This window comes from Pangasianodon hypophthalmus, chromosome 13 (genome assembly GCF_027358585.1).
Source record: "Pangasianodon hypophthalmus isolate fPanHyp1 chromosome 13, fPanHyp1.pri, whole genome shotgun sequence".
Lineage (NCBI taxonomy): Eukaryota > Metazoa > Chordata > Actinopteri > Siluriformes > Pangasiidae > Pangasianodon > Pangasianodon hypophthalmus.
In genome coordinates this window covers 20038612-20056340 of record NC_069722.1, presented here as the reverse complement: position 1 = coordinate 20056340, position 17729 = coordinate 20038612, and the positions used below count along the sequence as shown (strand labels likewise).

The following is a 17729-nucleotide window of genomic DNA, read 5'->3' as shown; positions in this document are numbered from 1 at the left end:
GTTCAGACAATGATTCAGAATGATTCATTTTGGAAACGTTGTTGTTGACTCTCCTTGTTCTGTCTCGTGCATAATTTTCTAAGTATCAAAATAATTACTATACTGAGCAATAATAAATAAAACATTAACTGAAATGATATTTGCCTTTGTGTTTAAAATGGATTCTCATAGCTAGGATTGTGGTTCTTCTTTCTCTGCAGGTAAAATCCCAGAATGCCCCTTGAAGATGTTTTTTTAAACGTGATTTATTACTTTTGCCATTATCTAGCAAAATATAAAACTTATATCTGTTAGATAGATTCGCTTTGAGACAGGATTAGACAGGATTTTTTTTTAGGGGATTAGATTCAGTTTATAATGGGATTTAGTTTAAGACTTAAAGAGAGTTAATGGTAATCTGATGCATATCAGAACATTTTCTTCTTTCGTTGTAATCGAACATCTCCATATACAGACGCTTTATCCAGGCCCTGCTAGGACAGAAACAATGCTTGTAGTGGTTTTGTTTCTTTTATGGCTCTTGTTGCAGCTCTCAGATTGCGATTTGGCCCGAAGTAAAAGGATCTCCAGCTTTTTATGTTTTATTTATCGTCAACCCCTAATGTTAATTACTGAGTAATGAATGCAGTGTGTGTGTGTGTGTGTGTGTGAGTCGACAAAACATTTCTCACCTGCTTTAGAGGGTTTTTTTTTTTCTACACCTCATATTACAGTCTTTTATAATAAATCTGCTTTCACAGAAAAGACGTTTTCAAGTGGTTCAGTTGCTGCAGCCAGTTGTGCCAGTAAAAGAAAGAATAAATAAAATCTACACCGTTTTCTTGGTACCCCAAATATTTTCACTAATTTTTTTGTTTTGTTTATAGTTTGGTACAGTAGCTAAATCTTTTCTGTCACTTCATGCCCAGATCTTCATATACACACTTCAAATGATATAGTTAATCTCTGCAATCTTATTGTTATTTCTAAATCTTCTTTTTTGTTTGTTTGTTTTGTTTTATTTTTAGCTACAGTAGTCTCAGAGGTCCAGTGAAAAACTAAAAAGCAAACAGTAGGGACCAAACATATATAAAAGTTAGAAAAAAGATCTGACAAGATTTAATCTTGGTCACAAAAACCTGCAATTTTAACAAGGTTGTATATCCACTGTATGTCACGTACGGCACAAACTGCACACAAAGGGACTCATTTATCAAACTGATATGAGCGGATTAACTCGTAAATCATTCCTAGAAGCATTTACACAATAAATTTGGTATTCATGAAAATCCCGTAAGTTCAGAAAAACGTTCATGTCCTACTTGTGCGTCTGAGTGTGTAAATTTACACATAAGAAGACTAACCAATTTAATCCTTGACTGATCAGCTTCAAATCATACAAGCTGTGATGAATTACTGCGCTTTTGTATACAGATTATGCTGTGGAAATTAAATGGCTTATTTATTTCAAGTATACATAAAAAAAAAAAATTGATGAAAATTTTGTGAAACCCAGTCGATTCATTAACGCCATTAATTAAAGAATGCGGGCCAATAAAAAAATCCATAAATTAAGACATTCAATTAAGAGGAAATGCCGCCCTATAAAAGAAGGACATGCTGCAATGGCTCAGATGGTGTACAAGTTTGGTTCCATTGGCCACTGCATCTTCTTTTAATACTACAACACATTATTAGAGCCAGCACTACGTGACCGATAAGTGACCGATCTGGTACGACTCAAGCTGAAAATGTGCTGTATTCTCCTCACTTGCTTTTCCAACGCAGCATCAGAGAGGGTGCTTTGGTTTACAAGAGATTTCTGGCCGACTGTTACCAAGACCCTTTGCTACGAATGAAAAAAGTTTCCGTGTGATGTGCTTGGTGTCCACGATCACCTGGGTACATAGACGTATATATAATTTTTTTTCCTCCATTTTCATGTCAAACCATTCTTGTATCTCCTCATTTAATTCATATCTAATTCATTTTTTCTGTAATTTGCATCTAGATTTTGGCATTTTCAGGTGTCACACTGCTAATTTTAATATCTATTTCTATTGGCTTAGACGTGTTTCAAAATAACTTTCACTTCTACCTCTGAGGAAGTCTTTTTTGCCATTCAGCTTTGTGAGCATTGCCTTTTACAGAGTTTTGTGGGCATCAGCACATACAAATCAGCTGTCCTGGTCATTTTTAGGCGATTGGTATTCATTAACATAGTCACACGAGTACTAAGAAAATCAAAACATTTGTAAATCCAGTGGAAATTTTTAGTTCAGTTCACATTACGCAAACATTTACACACAGCTTTACTGAAAGACTGATAAATGAGGTCCCAATATATTTAGAAACAGAGTAAATGTATTTATTACAAATCAGTTTTATTCAATAGCATAGTGGAGATGCCAGTGTAAAATTATTGTAGTGCAGAACGTGACCTACAGAGTGGACTAGTGAAAGTCGTAACAGAATGTTGATACTCATTGTAGGCTATAAATGCAGCGAATAAGTTTTTTTTTTTTAATGAGATAAACAGGCTGAGTCAAAATTTGGCCATAATGCACTCATAATGGGGATCTCTACTGACAGTAAACAGATCATCACTAAAATAAACCCTAACAGATGATCAGGTCTATGTGATCAGTGAAAACGACCAGCTGGAGCTTGAGCTACTGTAACCCACGTAATTACATGCTTGTTACATGCTTATTACTCACTAAATCTATAATTACTTACACACAATACAGATAGGAAATGATTTTATTACAGCTACAAAAGGTAGTCCTTTAAGAAATCACACAGCAGCATAGTAACACCTGTCTGCTTAAAAGCGCCATCAACTCAAAACTGGATGTTTTAGAGCTTTTTGTACGAGTCTCTTGGTGCATACGGTAAATAAGACAGTATATAAAAATGTTTTGTCAGCAAGTTTGTTTTTTTTTTTGGTGCTTTATCGTGCACTTGTTCAATTGGTTTCTAATCAAATGCTCTCTAGAACACATTTGTCATGCTCCTGTAAATAAACTAGGCACAACAAATTGCAAACATGGGTCATTCATGCAGTTGTGGTTGTGCAGCTTCCTGTATGTTATTCTCCTTTCAAGCAATACCTTGTGATTAGAGCCGGTATGTGTACATGGAACATGACAGTCACAATGGGCAAGTTGGCAGTGAGAAATCCTACGCAGCTAAAAATGTGTAGGTCTCCTATTTAGCCAGTTTGCTAAGCCACTCTCGAGTCTGGTTAGATTCAGCAGGAGGCGTGGCTTATCTCGAATAACGTTCTCTGTGTGGGAAATGTGTCAAGCCTTTGAGTCAAGGAACACTCCGTCCTCTTGTTTCAAAAGGAAATACGTTAACGTGCGGAATCAAATCACAGCTCTCAAGCCTTTAATTGTGCTTAGTGTCGCTTGTCTGTGATTATAGCCATTTCCAACTAAACACTTACATTTTATTTAATTGTAACGTGAGATTAGATGAATAGAACTGCTTGTGCAGCGTTATTAAGTTGCTGAGTGAAAGTGAATGTCTGTGGAATGATATGAGAGACAGGAGACATCTGCGGGAGGATTCGGAAATAACATTCCTTGTAAATGCTCAATGGACCAAACTCTCCGTCTCTCTCCCTTCCCCTCTCCACCTTTGTCTCCCTACCTCACCTTCTATGTCTCCATAATCGCCATTTCTTTCTCTCTGTTGTCTCACATTTATCTAGGTTTCTCCTTTCATCATGTCTGCTCTTGAGGAGCCACTGCTCCCTTTTTAAACTTAAACTTCCTCCTCTTCCTGTGACTGTGTGACACGTGTGATGCGTCTGCAGTGTGTGGTGTATGTGTAGTGTGTGTAGTATGTCCCACGTGTGTGTTTTCCAGGTTTCCTCCTGGTGCACAGCGGACAGTAAACAGTCTTTCTTCTGCCATTTCACTGCCTGCAGCCTTTTCCACTTCACCAGCATGGCTTGTACACTCCACCCCCTCCAGCGTGGTCTCTCCCACCACAGTAGAAGCGTCTTCCTTTTGTGTAGCGGGCGCAGTGATTGGCTGGCTGCTTGCTGGCAGTGGGTTTTGCCCTAAATTGTCTGCATGAGATCTGGAGAAGAGCTTTTCTACAAGCTTCTGCTTCTTCTTCTTCAGCATTCTGAGGAGTACAGTGCATCATGGGAATCCGGGGAGTTTAACTCGCTAAAGGTTCACAGCCTCTCACTCTCACACACACTCAATTCTAAAGAATAGACTGCCACTAATTAACAACGAAGAGCTGTCTTCAGAGTTGGAGATTTATCGATATTTAAGCAGGGAAAGTTATGCGTATTCAGAGTCGGGTTACGCAGATACTCAAGTCGATCTTCTGGATGCCTCACTCACATTATGCAAATTACCTGAGTGCAGTTCATGCCTCCGAGGTTGAGAAGGAAATAGATTTTTTTCTTTTCGGTCAAATGTAATATATGTAATGCAAAAGCAGACAATTTAAAAATGAGAAAAAAAAACAAAAAACAAATGCAATGATTTAGCATAATTGAGAAGATAGCAGCATTGAAATAAAATCTAATACAACTCTAGTATTTTGCCGAGATATATATATATATATATATATGTAAACAAATCTAGTTTAATTTAACAATATGGATTCTACACTCATTATACAGCAGCTGATAAAATAGCACATGATCCAGCACATCTTCGAAGTTTGCATTTTATTTTTTTATATTGTGCAAAGACAGCAACTGTCTACACAAGATACTAATTCGAGGTCCTGAAATTATAATGTGTGTGCATAACTCTCATATAACTTCTAAATAGTCTGGAGTTACATCTTAGGTCTGAATAGCTATTGTATGTCCAATTTCAGTATTAAATACTCACTGACTACGGCTCAAAGTTAGAATGTAGTGTATGTTCGACACACACTACATCCCTAAACAGGCTTTTAAAGGCCTTGTCCTCTCCTTGTCGAGCAGAACATACTCAGAATGCATTATGATGGATGATTAGAAAGGTTACAGTGCTTAATATTTTTCACTTATAATGATGCATCAACAAGACTACACAGGAACACTACAAGACTAGGGAACGTATAGTGCAGTAGCCTCTTTACTCACCTGTGAGTGTGTGTGTGAGAGCCAGGTGACACGTGTTTGCTGATTACATCATTCCTCAGTTTTTCCACCAGATGGCAGCAGGGTCCTAATATCCGTCTGCACGCAATACACAAATACACAACACGCATAACTGTGAGTGTAACAGACAGGGAATTTATTTGTGTGTGTGTGTGTGTGTGTGTTTGTTACCCTTCTTTAGGTGCAAGTGTGTGTATGAGTGATTGTAGTTCTCTTTCAGGCTGTGTAGGCAGCAGGAGGCACAGGAGCTGCTGGAGAACTGGTTCTGAAACACCACTGAGTTTGACGAGCAAGGCAACAAGGAGGAGATCCTACACACACACACACACTAATGAATTTAACACCGAGGAATGGAAATCCTCCACACACAAACACACAAATACATACACACCATTACCTGGTCAAAATGTGTGTAAAGCCTCTTTAGCTCCTGCTGTTCCCTCAGATCCTCCATCACCTGTTGCCTCCTGATCTCCATCCTCAACCTACACACACACACACACACACACACTCTTGGGGACTTCTTTTTCTAGAAAGTATTTTCCACACACACCTTAACTCCTTACATGAACTCCTCCCATGTGTGGTCTTACCTCTCAGCGAGGGTGTGTGTGAGCTGCTGTCTCTTGTACAGTGCCTCCTGCAGGCACTCAGTGATCGTGCACTCTGCGTTTACTCGGAACAATTCTTCCTCATCAGGAGTCAAGAGTTTATTGAGACCAAGCCCATCCATGGACCGCTCCCACTCAGACTCCTCCTTCTGCAATAGTAGCTCCGCCTCCTCTAATGCCTGAACACAGAGAAACTGCTAAGAATTGAGAGTTTTATGTGTGTGTGTGCCACGGTTCCAACCCAACCCCCCTGCTTGTTGTTGGAGCCAGACAAGCTGGTCTGAGTATTTCAGAAACTGCTGATCTACTAGGATTTTCACACACAGCAGTCTCTAAAGTTTAAAGAGAATGGTGCGAAAAACAAAAAACATCCAGTGAATGGCAGGTCTGTGAGCACAAACACCTTGTTCATGACAGAAGTCAGAGGAGAAGGGCCAGACTGGTTTGAGCTGTGGTGACAGGAAGGCTGTGGTAACTCAAATAACCACTCTTTACATCTACAGTGAGTAGAAAAGCATCTCACCAGACTGTGTGTGTGTATGGCGTGTGAGAGCTCTTCCCCCACAAGTGCATGTGACACTGTCTGCATCAGCAGTTTTTGTAGCATCAGAAGAGCGGAGTGTGTTTCCAGAACTCGGTTCTTCCTCTCCACTTTGTCCCACTGCACAGCCGCAACCTGCATCGTCACTCTCTCCTCGCACGAAGTCATCTCGTCCTCGCACACACACACCTCATCCTTGCACACGCAAACCTGCAAGAAAGAGGAAAGGAGAGAGTGAATTTTTAAAAAATATATACACACACAAACACAATTCTGAAATCTCACCTGCGCATGTGTGAGGATCGGGCAGGGATCACCAGAGGCATGATCAAGAGTGTGTTTTGTGCTCTGATTGGTCGGAATGTTGCATCCCTTCTCTCGTTGTAGCAAGTGTGGCAGCACCAGGCAGCGATCCAGATGACACACACTCTTCACATACTCCAACTGCATACGCAGCAGATCACTCTCCGACAGAGAACACTGACTCTCCCACACACTCCTGATAGAGAGAGGTGCATACATAACACACACACACACATTACCATATGTTCACACTAGCAAGCGACAAGCCACGCCCACAAGCAACAATTGTTCACCACATCGCTTCTCTTATCATTTGCATAAAGTTAAACTTAATTCAACTTTCAAGTCTTCATTCTTTTTTCCAGCTCGCTTTCTATCTCTGCAAAATCTCCAACTCATATTGAAAACGAAAGAGCTCTGGCCGTGTTGTGTCATGTCCCTGACAGTGTTACACAGGGCTACACACACACACACACACACACACACACACACACACACACACCTGCAGTATGTGTGCATTCTCTCTCTCCTTTCTCTCTGCTGCTGCAGCTCCTCTTCTCTGATTTGCTGAATTCTGCTGCGTGTCAGTCGTAGCGTTTTAGCCGCCTCCCTCTTCCGAACACCAAGCTCCGCCTCTGTGTCGGCCAGGCATCCGCCTACCACTGACCCCGCCCTCATCTGGAGGAGGAGCCAACGTGGGACGCCTGCCTCCTGCAGCGACTCACTTGTCTCACACTCCACCTGCTTCAGGTCGGCTACAGCATCTCGCAGCACACACACCAGCACCTGCACACACACACACACACACACACACACACAGTGAAAGGGAGGACAGGGAATAAGAGTATATGTGTAAAATGACTGAGAGCATAAGTGTATAATGTGTGTGTCTGTGTGTGTGTGTATGTGTGTACCCGCCGTATGTGCGCTGCTGCCTCCTGGTCCAGGTGTGTAATAAGTTCTGAGAGGTGTGTGTTATGAGCACAGAGGAGCGTCTGCCAGCGCATCAAGTAGTCCTCCAGCGGTCCGTCACACACACTCCCACACACCAAATCCTGCTGCTCATGCTTCTGCTCAAATAGCTACACACACACACACACACACACAGCATGAGGTTAAACTAATGTAAAGTCATGACTCTATGAAAGCTAATGTGCATGTGCTGTAATGTGTACCGTCTCAGCGATGCGTGCTCGTCTCGATTTGATGATGTCACAATGGGCTGACCTACGCTCTCGGCCCAGCGTTTCCTCAAAACCTTTTTGGACACGCTGGAGCTCCGACTGAGCACGCTCCAACTGCTGCACACAGTGTTGATCAGAGAGAACACCCTCCCTACACACAAACACACACACTTCTGAGAACCTTCTAATTATTAATACAGCTTTCACTGTGATTTGCTGAATTCTGAGGGAAATTTAGTCCCCACCAACATGGATGCTTCTGCCAGAAGGTTATGACTTAACCTTAGATGAGTGACTTAACCTTAGATAATGACTCCAAACATACATACAAATCAATACAAAATGAGTGTTTTGCAATGTGGTCCATGTGGGATCCCTTTATCCTTCATTTTTCTCCAACTTGTTAGACGTTACAGGAGGAGGCTCAGTGCTGTTCATGAAATAATAATTACAAAACAAATATTTTATGTTCATATTATCCATTCTCATTTTCTTCCATGAAGATTGCCAATTATTCTGGACCTGACTGTTCATGCTCTGTCAGTGCACGTGATCCATCCAATTCAATTAAAATAGAAGACAGATAGAGAGAGTGTCTATCTCTCAAAGAAAGAGACAGACAGAGACATGGAGAGAGAGAGCTGTGTACCTGCGGATGTGGGTGAACCAGCTGTCGATGTGGCGAGAGAAAGCACTGAACATGTCACACATGGAACGCTGTAGATCTTGCAAACCCTGCAACAGAAAGCGCCGCTGTGCCTGTTGCTCACTGAGCGCTGCTCTCTGATTGGCTATGAACAGATCAAGCACTGACTCCAGCTGATCCTGTGGGCGGAGCATCTCAATCACTCACACGGGTATAAGTGAATTACTTATTACTAATACTCCACCCTGAAACACATTCAAATTGTTTATACTGAAATATTTGTGATGTGTTTAGAGATTCTTCTGTCTGCTAATTTGTTGGTTAATAAGCAAATAGTTCAGGGTGGACTTTTAGGCATAGTGTTCATTTATTTTAGACTTCCTGGTTTATATGTTGAGTGTCACTGCTACGTTGATGTAGACCTTCTGGGATACCTGACAGGTATAGTATCTGTGCAGCAGCTGATTGGCCATGTGTGTTCCCCCCGTCATTGCCGCCTCCTCTATTTCCTCACTGATGATGATGTGGAGCTCTTCTCTCCTGCGTAACGCCTCCAAACGCCGCTGCTCCACGTGCTATGTGCACGCATACACACATACCCAGACACATCATGTGACCAAAGCTGGTTTAAACAGACTAACGCTGGTCTAATGATTCCTTATAATGTGTGTCTGTGTCACCTGTCGCTCTGTGTGTGCTTCAGTGGTAGAGTGTGTGTTAAGTTGTGACTTTTGATCCTCCTGCATGTCGGTCACATGACTGAGCAGGTCCACCATGCTGACTTCATTACTGGACCCGGTTAATCTGGCTGTTAATACCCTAAACACACCTTTCAGCATCTGTACACGCACACACTCCACCATCACGGCACCCCGCAACAGAGAGGACATCTCGAAACTGAAAGACAGGGAGATATGATAAATGGGAAAGGTGGAAAATAATAGTGTGAGCTAATAAAGAGTGTCATTAATTTGATCTATATTTACATAAATAGCTTAATTCTTAGCGTATCGCTGAAAAGAAATTGCTGAAAGAGCAGATAAAGTGGTCAAAGAAGGTATTCTGAGATTGCCAATGTATGTTTCCGCTCTGCTCTGCCCTCTAGTGGACAGAAATATTAATCCCTCAGTGCAAAAGGTACGCAGGTAAGTACATGAACAAGGGTATATGAACAAGGGTAAGTATAACTCTGGCCTAAGAATTAGTTTTATGGATTAGTGTTAGAGGTTAGGATTTAGACGCTATGGGGTTAGATACTTAATCTTTAGTGTTAAGCTGTAACATTAGAGATTTCGAGTTCAGGAGTTAGTGTTAGACGTAATGGAGTAAGGGTCAGGGGTTAGAGGTTATTAAGGTCTCATTCTTACTTGTCCAGAGCATGTGACATGTCCTGTGGATCCTCCAGTGCCATGATGTCAACAATTCTATCCTCAAACGCAGCGTCCTCATTGGCTGTGTCACTGGTGTTAGAAACAGCCTCCTCTGGCTCCGCCTCTACACTAAAGCTCCACCTCTTCTAAAAAGCATAAGTGCAAATCAGCACCATCATTAGTTAAGCGCAGCACTGTGCTCTGTGCTCTGTGTGTACGTGTGTGTGTGTGTGTGTGTGTGTGTGTGTGCGTGTGTGTGATTTACCCTATGCTGAGGTGTGCGCATTAAGCACTTCTTGTAGAAGCAGCTGGCGGTGAGTAGTGTGAAAGACAGCAGAAGTGTGGAGATCAGAAAAGCTACGCAGAATCCTGCAAAGTGTAAGGCATGATTCACACACACCTGCGGAAAACACAAACACACACACACAATCAATCAGAAATGAATCATTTTTATTTAGCATCCATGTTAAACAGCAGAATCACATTTTCTTGTATGTGTATTTTCACCTTTTCAGTAGTATTTATCCTCAGAGTGAAATTCACCACCACAGGCCCAATTAAATTTATATCATTCTGTATAAACAAAAACACAATCCATCACTTAAACAATCTGTGAATCAGGCAGTGAGTCAGTGAGTCATTGAGAGAGACTGTGAGTGAGTGTCATTAGTGAGTGGATCAGTGAGTCAGTCAGTGAGCAGGCAAGAGAGAAAAAGAGAAATAGAGAGAGAGTGAGTCAGCAAGTGAGTGGATCAGTGAGTCACTGAGTCAATCAGTTGTGTGGGTTAGTGAGTCAGTGAGTCAGTCAGTGAGAGAAATGGTGAGTCAGTCAGCAAGTGAGTGGATCAGTGAGTCAGTTAGTGAGTGAGAGAGAGAGACAGTGAGTAAGTGAGTGGATCAGTGAGTCAGTCAGTGAGAGAGAGAGACAATGAGTGAGTAAGTGAGTGGATCAGTGAGTCAGTCAGTGAGCAAGAGAGCGAGACAGTGAGTGAGTGAGTGAGTGAGCGGATCAGTGAGGCAGTCAGTGAGCGAGAGAGAGAGACAGTGAGTGAGTAAGTGAGTGAGTGGATCAGTGAGTCAGTCAGTGAGCGAGAGAGAGAGACAGTGAATGAGTAAGTGAGTGGATCAGTGAGTCAATTGGTGAGAGAGAGAGAGAGAGAGAGAGAGAGAGAGAGAGAGAGACAGTGAGTGAGTAAGTGAGTGGATCAGTGATTCAGTGAGTGAGTGAGAGAGAGAGACAGTGAGTGAGTAAGTGAGTGGATCAGTGAGTCAGTCAGTGAGTGAGAGAGTGAGAGAGACAGTGAGTGAGTAAGTGAGTGGATCAGTGAGTCAGTCAGTGAGCGAGAGAGAGAGACAGACAGTGAGTGAGTAAGTGAGTGGATCAGTGAGTCAGTCAGTGAGCGAGAGAGAGAGAGACAGTGAATGAGTAAGTGAGTGGATCAGTGAGTCAGTCAGTGAGCGAGAGAGAGAGACAGACAGTGAGTGAGTAAGTGAGTGGATCAGTGAGTCAGTCAGTGAGCGAGAGAGAGAGAGACAGTGAATGAGTAAGTGAGTGGATCAGTGAGTCAGTCAGTGAGCGAGAGAGAGAGAGACAGTGAATGAGTAAGTGAGTGGATCAGTGAGTCAGTCAGTGAGCGAGAGAGAGAGAGACAGTGAATGAGTAAGTGAGTGGATCAGTGAGTCAATTGGTGAGCGAGAGAGAGAGAGAGAGAGAGACAGTGAGTGAGTGGATCAGTGGATCAGTGAGTCAGTGAGTGAGAGAGAGAGACAGTGAGTGAGTAAGTGAGTGGATCAGTGAGTCAATTGGTGAGCGAGAGAGAGAGAGACAGTGAGTGAGTGAGTGAGTGGATCAGTGAGTCAGTCAGTGAGTGAGAGAGAGACAGTGAGTGAGTAAGTGAGTGAGTGAGTAAGTGAGTCAGTCAGTGAGTGAGAGAGAGAGAGAGACAGTGAGTCAGTCAGTGAGCGAGTGAGTGAGTGGATCAGTGAGTCAGTCAGTGAGTGAGAGAGAGAGAGAGAGACAGTGAGTGAGTGAGTGAGTGAGTGAGTCAGTCAGTCAGTGAGAGAGAGAGAGAGACAGTGAGTCAGTCAGTGAGCAAGTGAGTGAGTGGATCAGTGAGTCAGTCAGTGAGTGAGAGAGAGACAGTGAGTGAGTGGATCAGTGAGTCAGTCAGTGAGTGAGAGAGAGACAGTGAGTCAGTCAGTGAGCGAGTGAGTGAGTCAGTCAGTGAGTCAGTCAGTGAGTGAGAGAGAGACAGTGAGTGAGTGGATCAGTGAGTCAGTCAGTGAGTGAGAGAGAGAGAGAGAGACAGTGAGTGAGTAAGTGAGTGAGTGAGTGAGTCAGTCAGTGAGTGAGAGAGAGACAGTGAGTCAGTCAGTGAGCGAGTGAGTGAGTCAGTCAGTGAGTCAGTCAGTGAGTGAGAGAGAGAGACAGTGAGTCAGTCAGTGAGTAAGTGACTGAGTGAGTGAGTGAGTGAGTGAGTGAGTCAGTCAGTGAGTGAGTGAGTGAGTGAGTGAGTGGATCAGTGAGTCAGTCAGTGAGTGAGAGAGAGAGAGAGACAGTGAGTGAGTGAGTGAGTCAGTCAGTGAGTGAGAGAGAGACAGTGAGTGAGTGAGTGAGTGAGTGAGTGAGTGAGTGAGTCAGTCAGTGAGTGAGTGAGTGAGTGAGTGAGTGAGTGAGTGGATCAGTGAGTCAGTCAGTGAGTGAGAGAGAGACAGTGAGTGAGTCAGTCAGCAAGTGAGTGGATCAGTGAGTCAATGAGTCAGTCACTCAGTGAGTTTATGAAACAATATATAGACAAATTGTTAGTGGGTTTAATATGAACATGACTTCAGCAGGGATCCCTGCGTGTGTGTGTACGCGTGAGTGTGTGTGTGTGCATGTGTGTGTATACCTGAGATGTGCTGGAGAAGGTGAGGAACGCTGGTAGAAACAGATCTTCATTTGTGCTACCTTTCACACTTGCTGTGTATGATACAGCATAACTGGAGCCAGCTAAACACACACACATACACACAAAACATAAAATAAAATGTTTAAAAATTTTATAGGAATAATATGGCCTGGGTTGTGTAGCTAGTGGGTCCATGCTGACTGTGTGCACATGTACCGGGCAGTGTGTCCAATGCTGAAGGTTTGGGGTGTGTGTGTGTGCGTGTCTATGTGTGTGTATACCGGGCAGTGTGTCCATGCTGAAGGTTTGGTACTCTCTGTCCTGCACTTTCCCATTGGTCTGCAGGCTGACGATGTCAGAGATGGTGTCACGTATACTGAGTTGTGATAGGTCTGTTCCGCCCTCAAGGTTTTTAACCACCAGGTAGACACTTACCTGGGGAAACTCACTTCCTGTTTCCACCTGACACACACACACACACACACACACACAGAAAATAAATAATATCCAATGAAAGCACATGCTGAGAAGCTTTATATCCATTGATGTCTCATGGAACATGGAAGCACTCAACAGGTGATGTAGTCAGTCAGTTAAACATAATGGACTTAAATAGTGCAGCTTTTTAACAGGATCTCACAAAGAACAGCAGTGAGACTGCTAAGAGAGAGAACACAGTGAAAGAGAATACCAAGGTAGAGAGGTGATGGTGAGACGGAAAGAGACGGAGAACCAAGAGAGAAAAAAAAAACACCAAGAAAGAACACAGCAAATGACAGAATATTATGAGAGACATGGGAGAACACAACAACAAAGACCAGAGAGAGAGAGAGAGAGAAAGAGATACAAAAGAGAACACTATGAACCACAAGGAAAGAAAGGAAGAGAGAGAGAGAGAGAGAGAGAGAGAGAGGGAAAGAGAGAGAGATATGGTAGTACCTGAGCACATTTCTGGAACTGGACACCAAATTCTGATGACTTTACAGCAGACCCTATCTGCAACAGGAAGTAGATATAAATCATATAGAGACAGATATATTTCAAATCAGCACTCTGTTGTGCTGCTGTGAGACAGGAGACAGGTAGACAGGTCTCACCTGAGGCAGTGTGTGTCGTGGCCCTCTCTGATGGTTTCGCCAAAGCACTGTCTCTCTCAGCTGGTCAATCAGAGCGTACAGGCTGTGTCCCCAGGGTCCCTCAGGGGCCGCTGAGCAGACAGTGACTTCCTCGTTCCACTGACTTAAGAGGAAAGTGCTTCCTGTTTTTCAGGACAAATAGAATTTCTCTCTTACTTAAAGTCTCAAGTACACTATAAAGTATAGTAAGATGTTTAAATTTCATCAAATATCAAACCTAACTCAAGCAGACACCACCACTAGAGTCAATGGGGTCTCATTTACTAATCATTTAATAAAGTTGTGTGTAAACCTTTTCATAGGCCAAACTATAGTAAAGCTTCTAGCTTAATTTAAAAACATTTTGGTAATGCTGACAGGTCACAGAGAGCTGAAAACAATGTGAAATACACCTTCCAATAACGCAGCTCAGCCATTGCAGCATGTCAGCTACCAAACGCTGGCTCTGTCTCAGCGTTAACGGAAATGTACTCTTTTCAGCGTTGAAGTTTAACAGGGTGTTTTACCTGCATTAAGGTCCAAATGCTCACACTGATTCCTCTGATCGAATCCAATCGAACTTGAGCACTGCACAAAACAGTAATACACAGAGTGCATAAATACAATTCAATTTTATTTGTATAGTGCTTATAAAGAAAAAAAACACCCTGAATGACATGTAGATTCATCTTTATAATTAACATGTAGTCCTCAATTATGCAAGAGGTTTATTTTATGATTAAATTCTGAAATTTGGTTTAATCAACCTGTTGGTCATTTTCACTTTGGCTAACAGTTTCCTACATTATCTACAGTATCATTTGACTACCTGCTTATAGTGGTGCCAGTGATAATTCATCTCTACCTAAAGAGAGTGATGCAGCAGCGCTTTAGTCCTTTAGTCTGTCCAGCTCTCTTACGTCCTCGTCTATACACTCTGCCTCACACACAAAGGCTTCCAAATACCGCTGTCAGCACTAATGTGCTTCTCAGAGACTGCTAATCAGCCAACCCAGGTCTCTGCCTTAATCCAGAGCAACGGCGTTGTATAGCTGCGTTGTATTCTGGACTTTGACTCCAATGTTTGCTGTCTCCACTGATTCTGTGTTGGTTTCAGCATTAGGCTGCAATCGTCCTACCTCTGAAGTGGGACATCGGCGCTCAGATGTCATTTTCAACCTAGTTCGAACTACAAAGTGCAAAAAACACATGGACGCCTCCATGTTTGCCTTTTGCTAGCAACAACCTAGCCAGCTAACTGTAATGAGTGATGCAAATACTAAAGCAAATACTTGTATATACAGCACAGCTCATTTAAAGATAAAAAAAATGCTAGTTTGTTTACTAATGATGCTGTGTATAGTCATGTTGATGTGACATCACTTGTTAAACTCCGAGTTGAAAAGACTATCCCCGAGTTCCTGAATAGGAAATCCAAATTGAGGGAGTGTTTTCTTTTATTTTTCCTGGTCAGAGGTCAGGAAGTTAGAGCATCTAGTCAAATGCAGCAAAAATACGACATTAAATATCTCTGGAAAATGGTGAGTGAGAAAAGAAGGTCGTGACCGTTAAACGTGACCGTTATCAATTCAATTCCATTCAAGTTTATATATATAGTGTTTTTAACAAAAGACATTGTCGCAAAGCAGCTTTATAGATATCCTTATATAGATATAGATTAAGACTGATCCCTAATGAGCAAGCCAGAGGCAACACAGGCAAGGGAAAACTCCCTGAGACATCATGAGGACGAAACCTTGATAGGAACCAGACTCAAAAAGGAGTGACACCGAATAGTGACACCCCACTTTGGGGTGACACCGAATAGTGAGACTATAAATCATTACTCTTCTAATTATATACTATAGTGTAAAACAGTGCTGTGTGTTGGAAAGATCCTCAGTATAAGCATCAGTGTCATTGTTGATTTTAGCACAGTTTGAGCTTTAATATCCAGATTAAGTTATCCACTGTATAATGAATGAGACTTGAGCATAGTTTTTCGCAAGTGCAATCATTAGGCTGTCTAAGTGAAATCATACAAATCATCCCAAACATTGCACCTTTTTCTCCTATTGAATGCCATTGTAACTGTGCTAGCATTGCCCCTGTGATGTCAGCACGACACAGCCACTAACTTCTGAGAGGAATAACGAAAATACAGCACCAACCAACATATTAGCACCATTATCACTAAGCACATCATACATATTTCTCTATAAACATATACACCTGCCAGCCATGACATTAAAACCACCTGCCTAATATTGCGTAGGTCCCCCTTGCGCCGCCAAAGCAGCTCTGACCCGTTGAGGCATGGACTCCACAAGACCTCTGTAGGTGTGCTGTGGTGTCTGACACCAAGACGTTACCAGCAGATCCTTTAAGTCCTGTAAGTTGCGAGGTGGGGCCTCCATGGATTGGACTTGTTTGTCCAGCACATCCCACAGATGCTCGATTGGATTGAGATCTGGGGAATCTGGAGGCCAAGTCAACACCTTCAACTCTTTGTCATGTTCCTCAAACCATTCCTGAACAATTTTTGCTGTGTGGCAGGGCGCATTATCCTGCTGAAAAGGCCACTGCCATTAGGGAATACCAGTGCCATGAAGGGATGTACTTGGTCTGCAACAATATTTAGGTAGGTGGTGCATGTCAAAGTAACATCTACATGAATGCCAGGACCCAAGGTTTCCCAGGAGAACATTGTCCAGAGCATCACACTGCCTCCGTCGGCTTGCCTTCTTCCCATAGTGCATCCTGGTGCCATCTCTTCCCCAGGTAAGCGATGCACACGCACCCAGCTGTCCACATGACAGACCAGACCACCTTCTTCCATTGCTCCATGGTCCAGTTCTGATGCTCACGTGCCCATTGTAGGTGCTTTCAGCGCTGGACAGAGGTCAGCATGGGCACTCTGACCAGTCTACGTCTACGCAGCCCCATATGCAGCAAGCTATGTGTTCAGACACCTTTCTGTCATAGTCCAGCATTAACTTTTTCAGTCATTTGTACAGTAGCTCTTCTGTGGGATCGGACCAGGCGGGCTAGCCTTTGCTCCCCACACACATCAGTGAGCCTTGGGCGCCCATGACCCTGTCTCCGGTTCACCAGTTGTCCTTCCTTGGACCACTTTTAACCACTGCATACCGGGAACACCACACAAGACCTGCCATTATGGAAATGCTCTGACCCAATCATCTAGCCATCACAATTTGGCCCTTGTCAAAGTCGCTCAGATCCTTACACTTGCCCATTTTTCCTGCTTCTAACACATCAACTTCAATAACTGACTGCTCACTTGCTGCCTAATATATCCCACCCCTTGACAGCTGCCACTGTAACAAGATAATCAGTTCTATCAATTGATGTGATGTGTATGATGTGTTTCAGGGTGGACTTTTCCTTTAACCACAGACATTCTCACAAAACAGCATACACACAGAGAGAAAGATAGTTTACCTCAGTGATGATAATAACAACACTTTCATTAATATGAGTAATTATCATGTAAACACCACAACACTGTCACATCAAATGAAGATGCATGCATTTGTAATAACGTCCCTAAGTGCATGCGCTACCTGAGCCATGGTGCTGCACTCCTCCGGTAGAGGTACTGTGCCGTTATCCTCCGGTTTCAGAGTAAGCACGCGCGCATTGTGGCGGCGGTGAACGGCTCGCGCCGAACACAATAGGATGCACGCGAAGTAGAAAGAGAAGGTCGCACGAGACCAACGCATTTAGCATCCAGGACAAATCATAAAGCGCCATAAACTCCTATATCACACTGAATTCTCTCATATTTCGCTATATGGACATTAAAAAAAAAAAAATAATAATAATAAAACACTCTAAACATAGGAATCCAGCAGAGTTGAAACGCATTTCCGCTTTTTCTGCTCCATGTTGTTTAGTTTTGGAAAAAAAAGAGGTGGAGCCTGACACTTTCAGCTTTCCCAAAACT

General features: G+C 42.9%; 1 protein-coding gene across 1 annotated transcript; it reads right to left on the bottom strand.

Annotated features, from left to right (window-relative positions):
• Positions 1-2325: 2325 nt before the first annotated feature.
• Positions 2326-17722, bottom strand: LOC113528304 (limbin). Its single transcript, XM_026916788.3, has 22 exons — positions 17347-17722; positions 14290-14350; positions 13745-13905; positions 13587-13643; positions 12929-13109; positions 12648-12748; positions 10264-10329; positions 10022-10156; positions 9754-9902; positions 9067-9283; positions 8821-8961; positions 8390-8565; positions 7732-7891; positions 7471-7638; positions 7059-7342; positions 6539-6752; positions 6236-6463; positions 5695-5891; positions 5499-5586; positions 5273-5412; positions 5084-5179; positions 2326-4119 (listed from the first exon to the last, which is right to left on the bottom strand). The coding sequence occupies exons 1-22, from the start codon at positions 17503-17505 to the stop codon at positions 3711-3713; spliced, it is 3588 nt and encodes a 1195-aa protein (XP_026772589.3). The 5' UTR covers positions 17506-17722; the 3' UTR covers positions 2326-3710.
• Between the last annotated feature and the right edge of the window lie 7 nt (positions 17723-17729).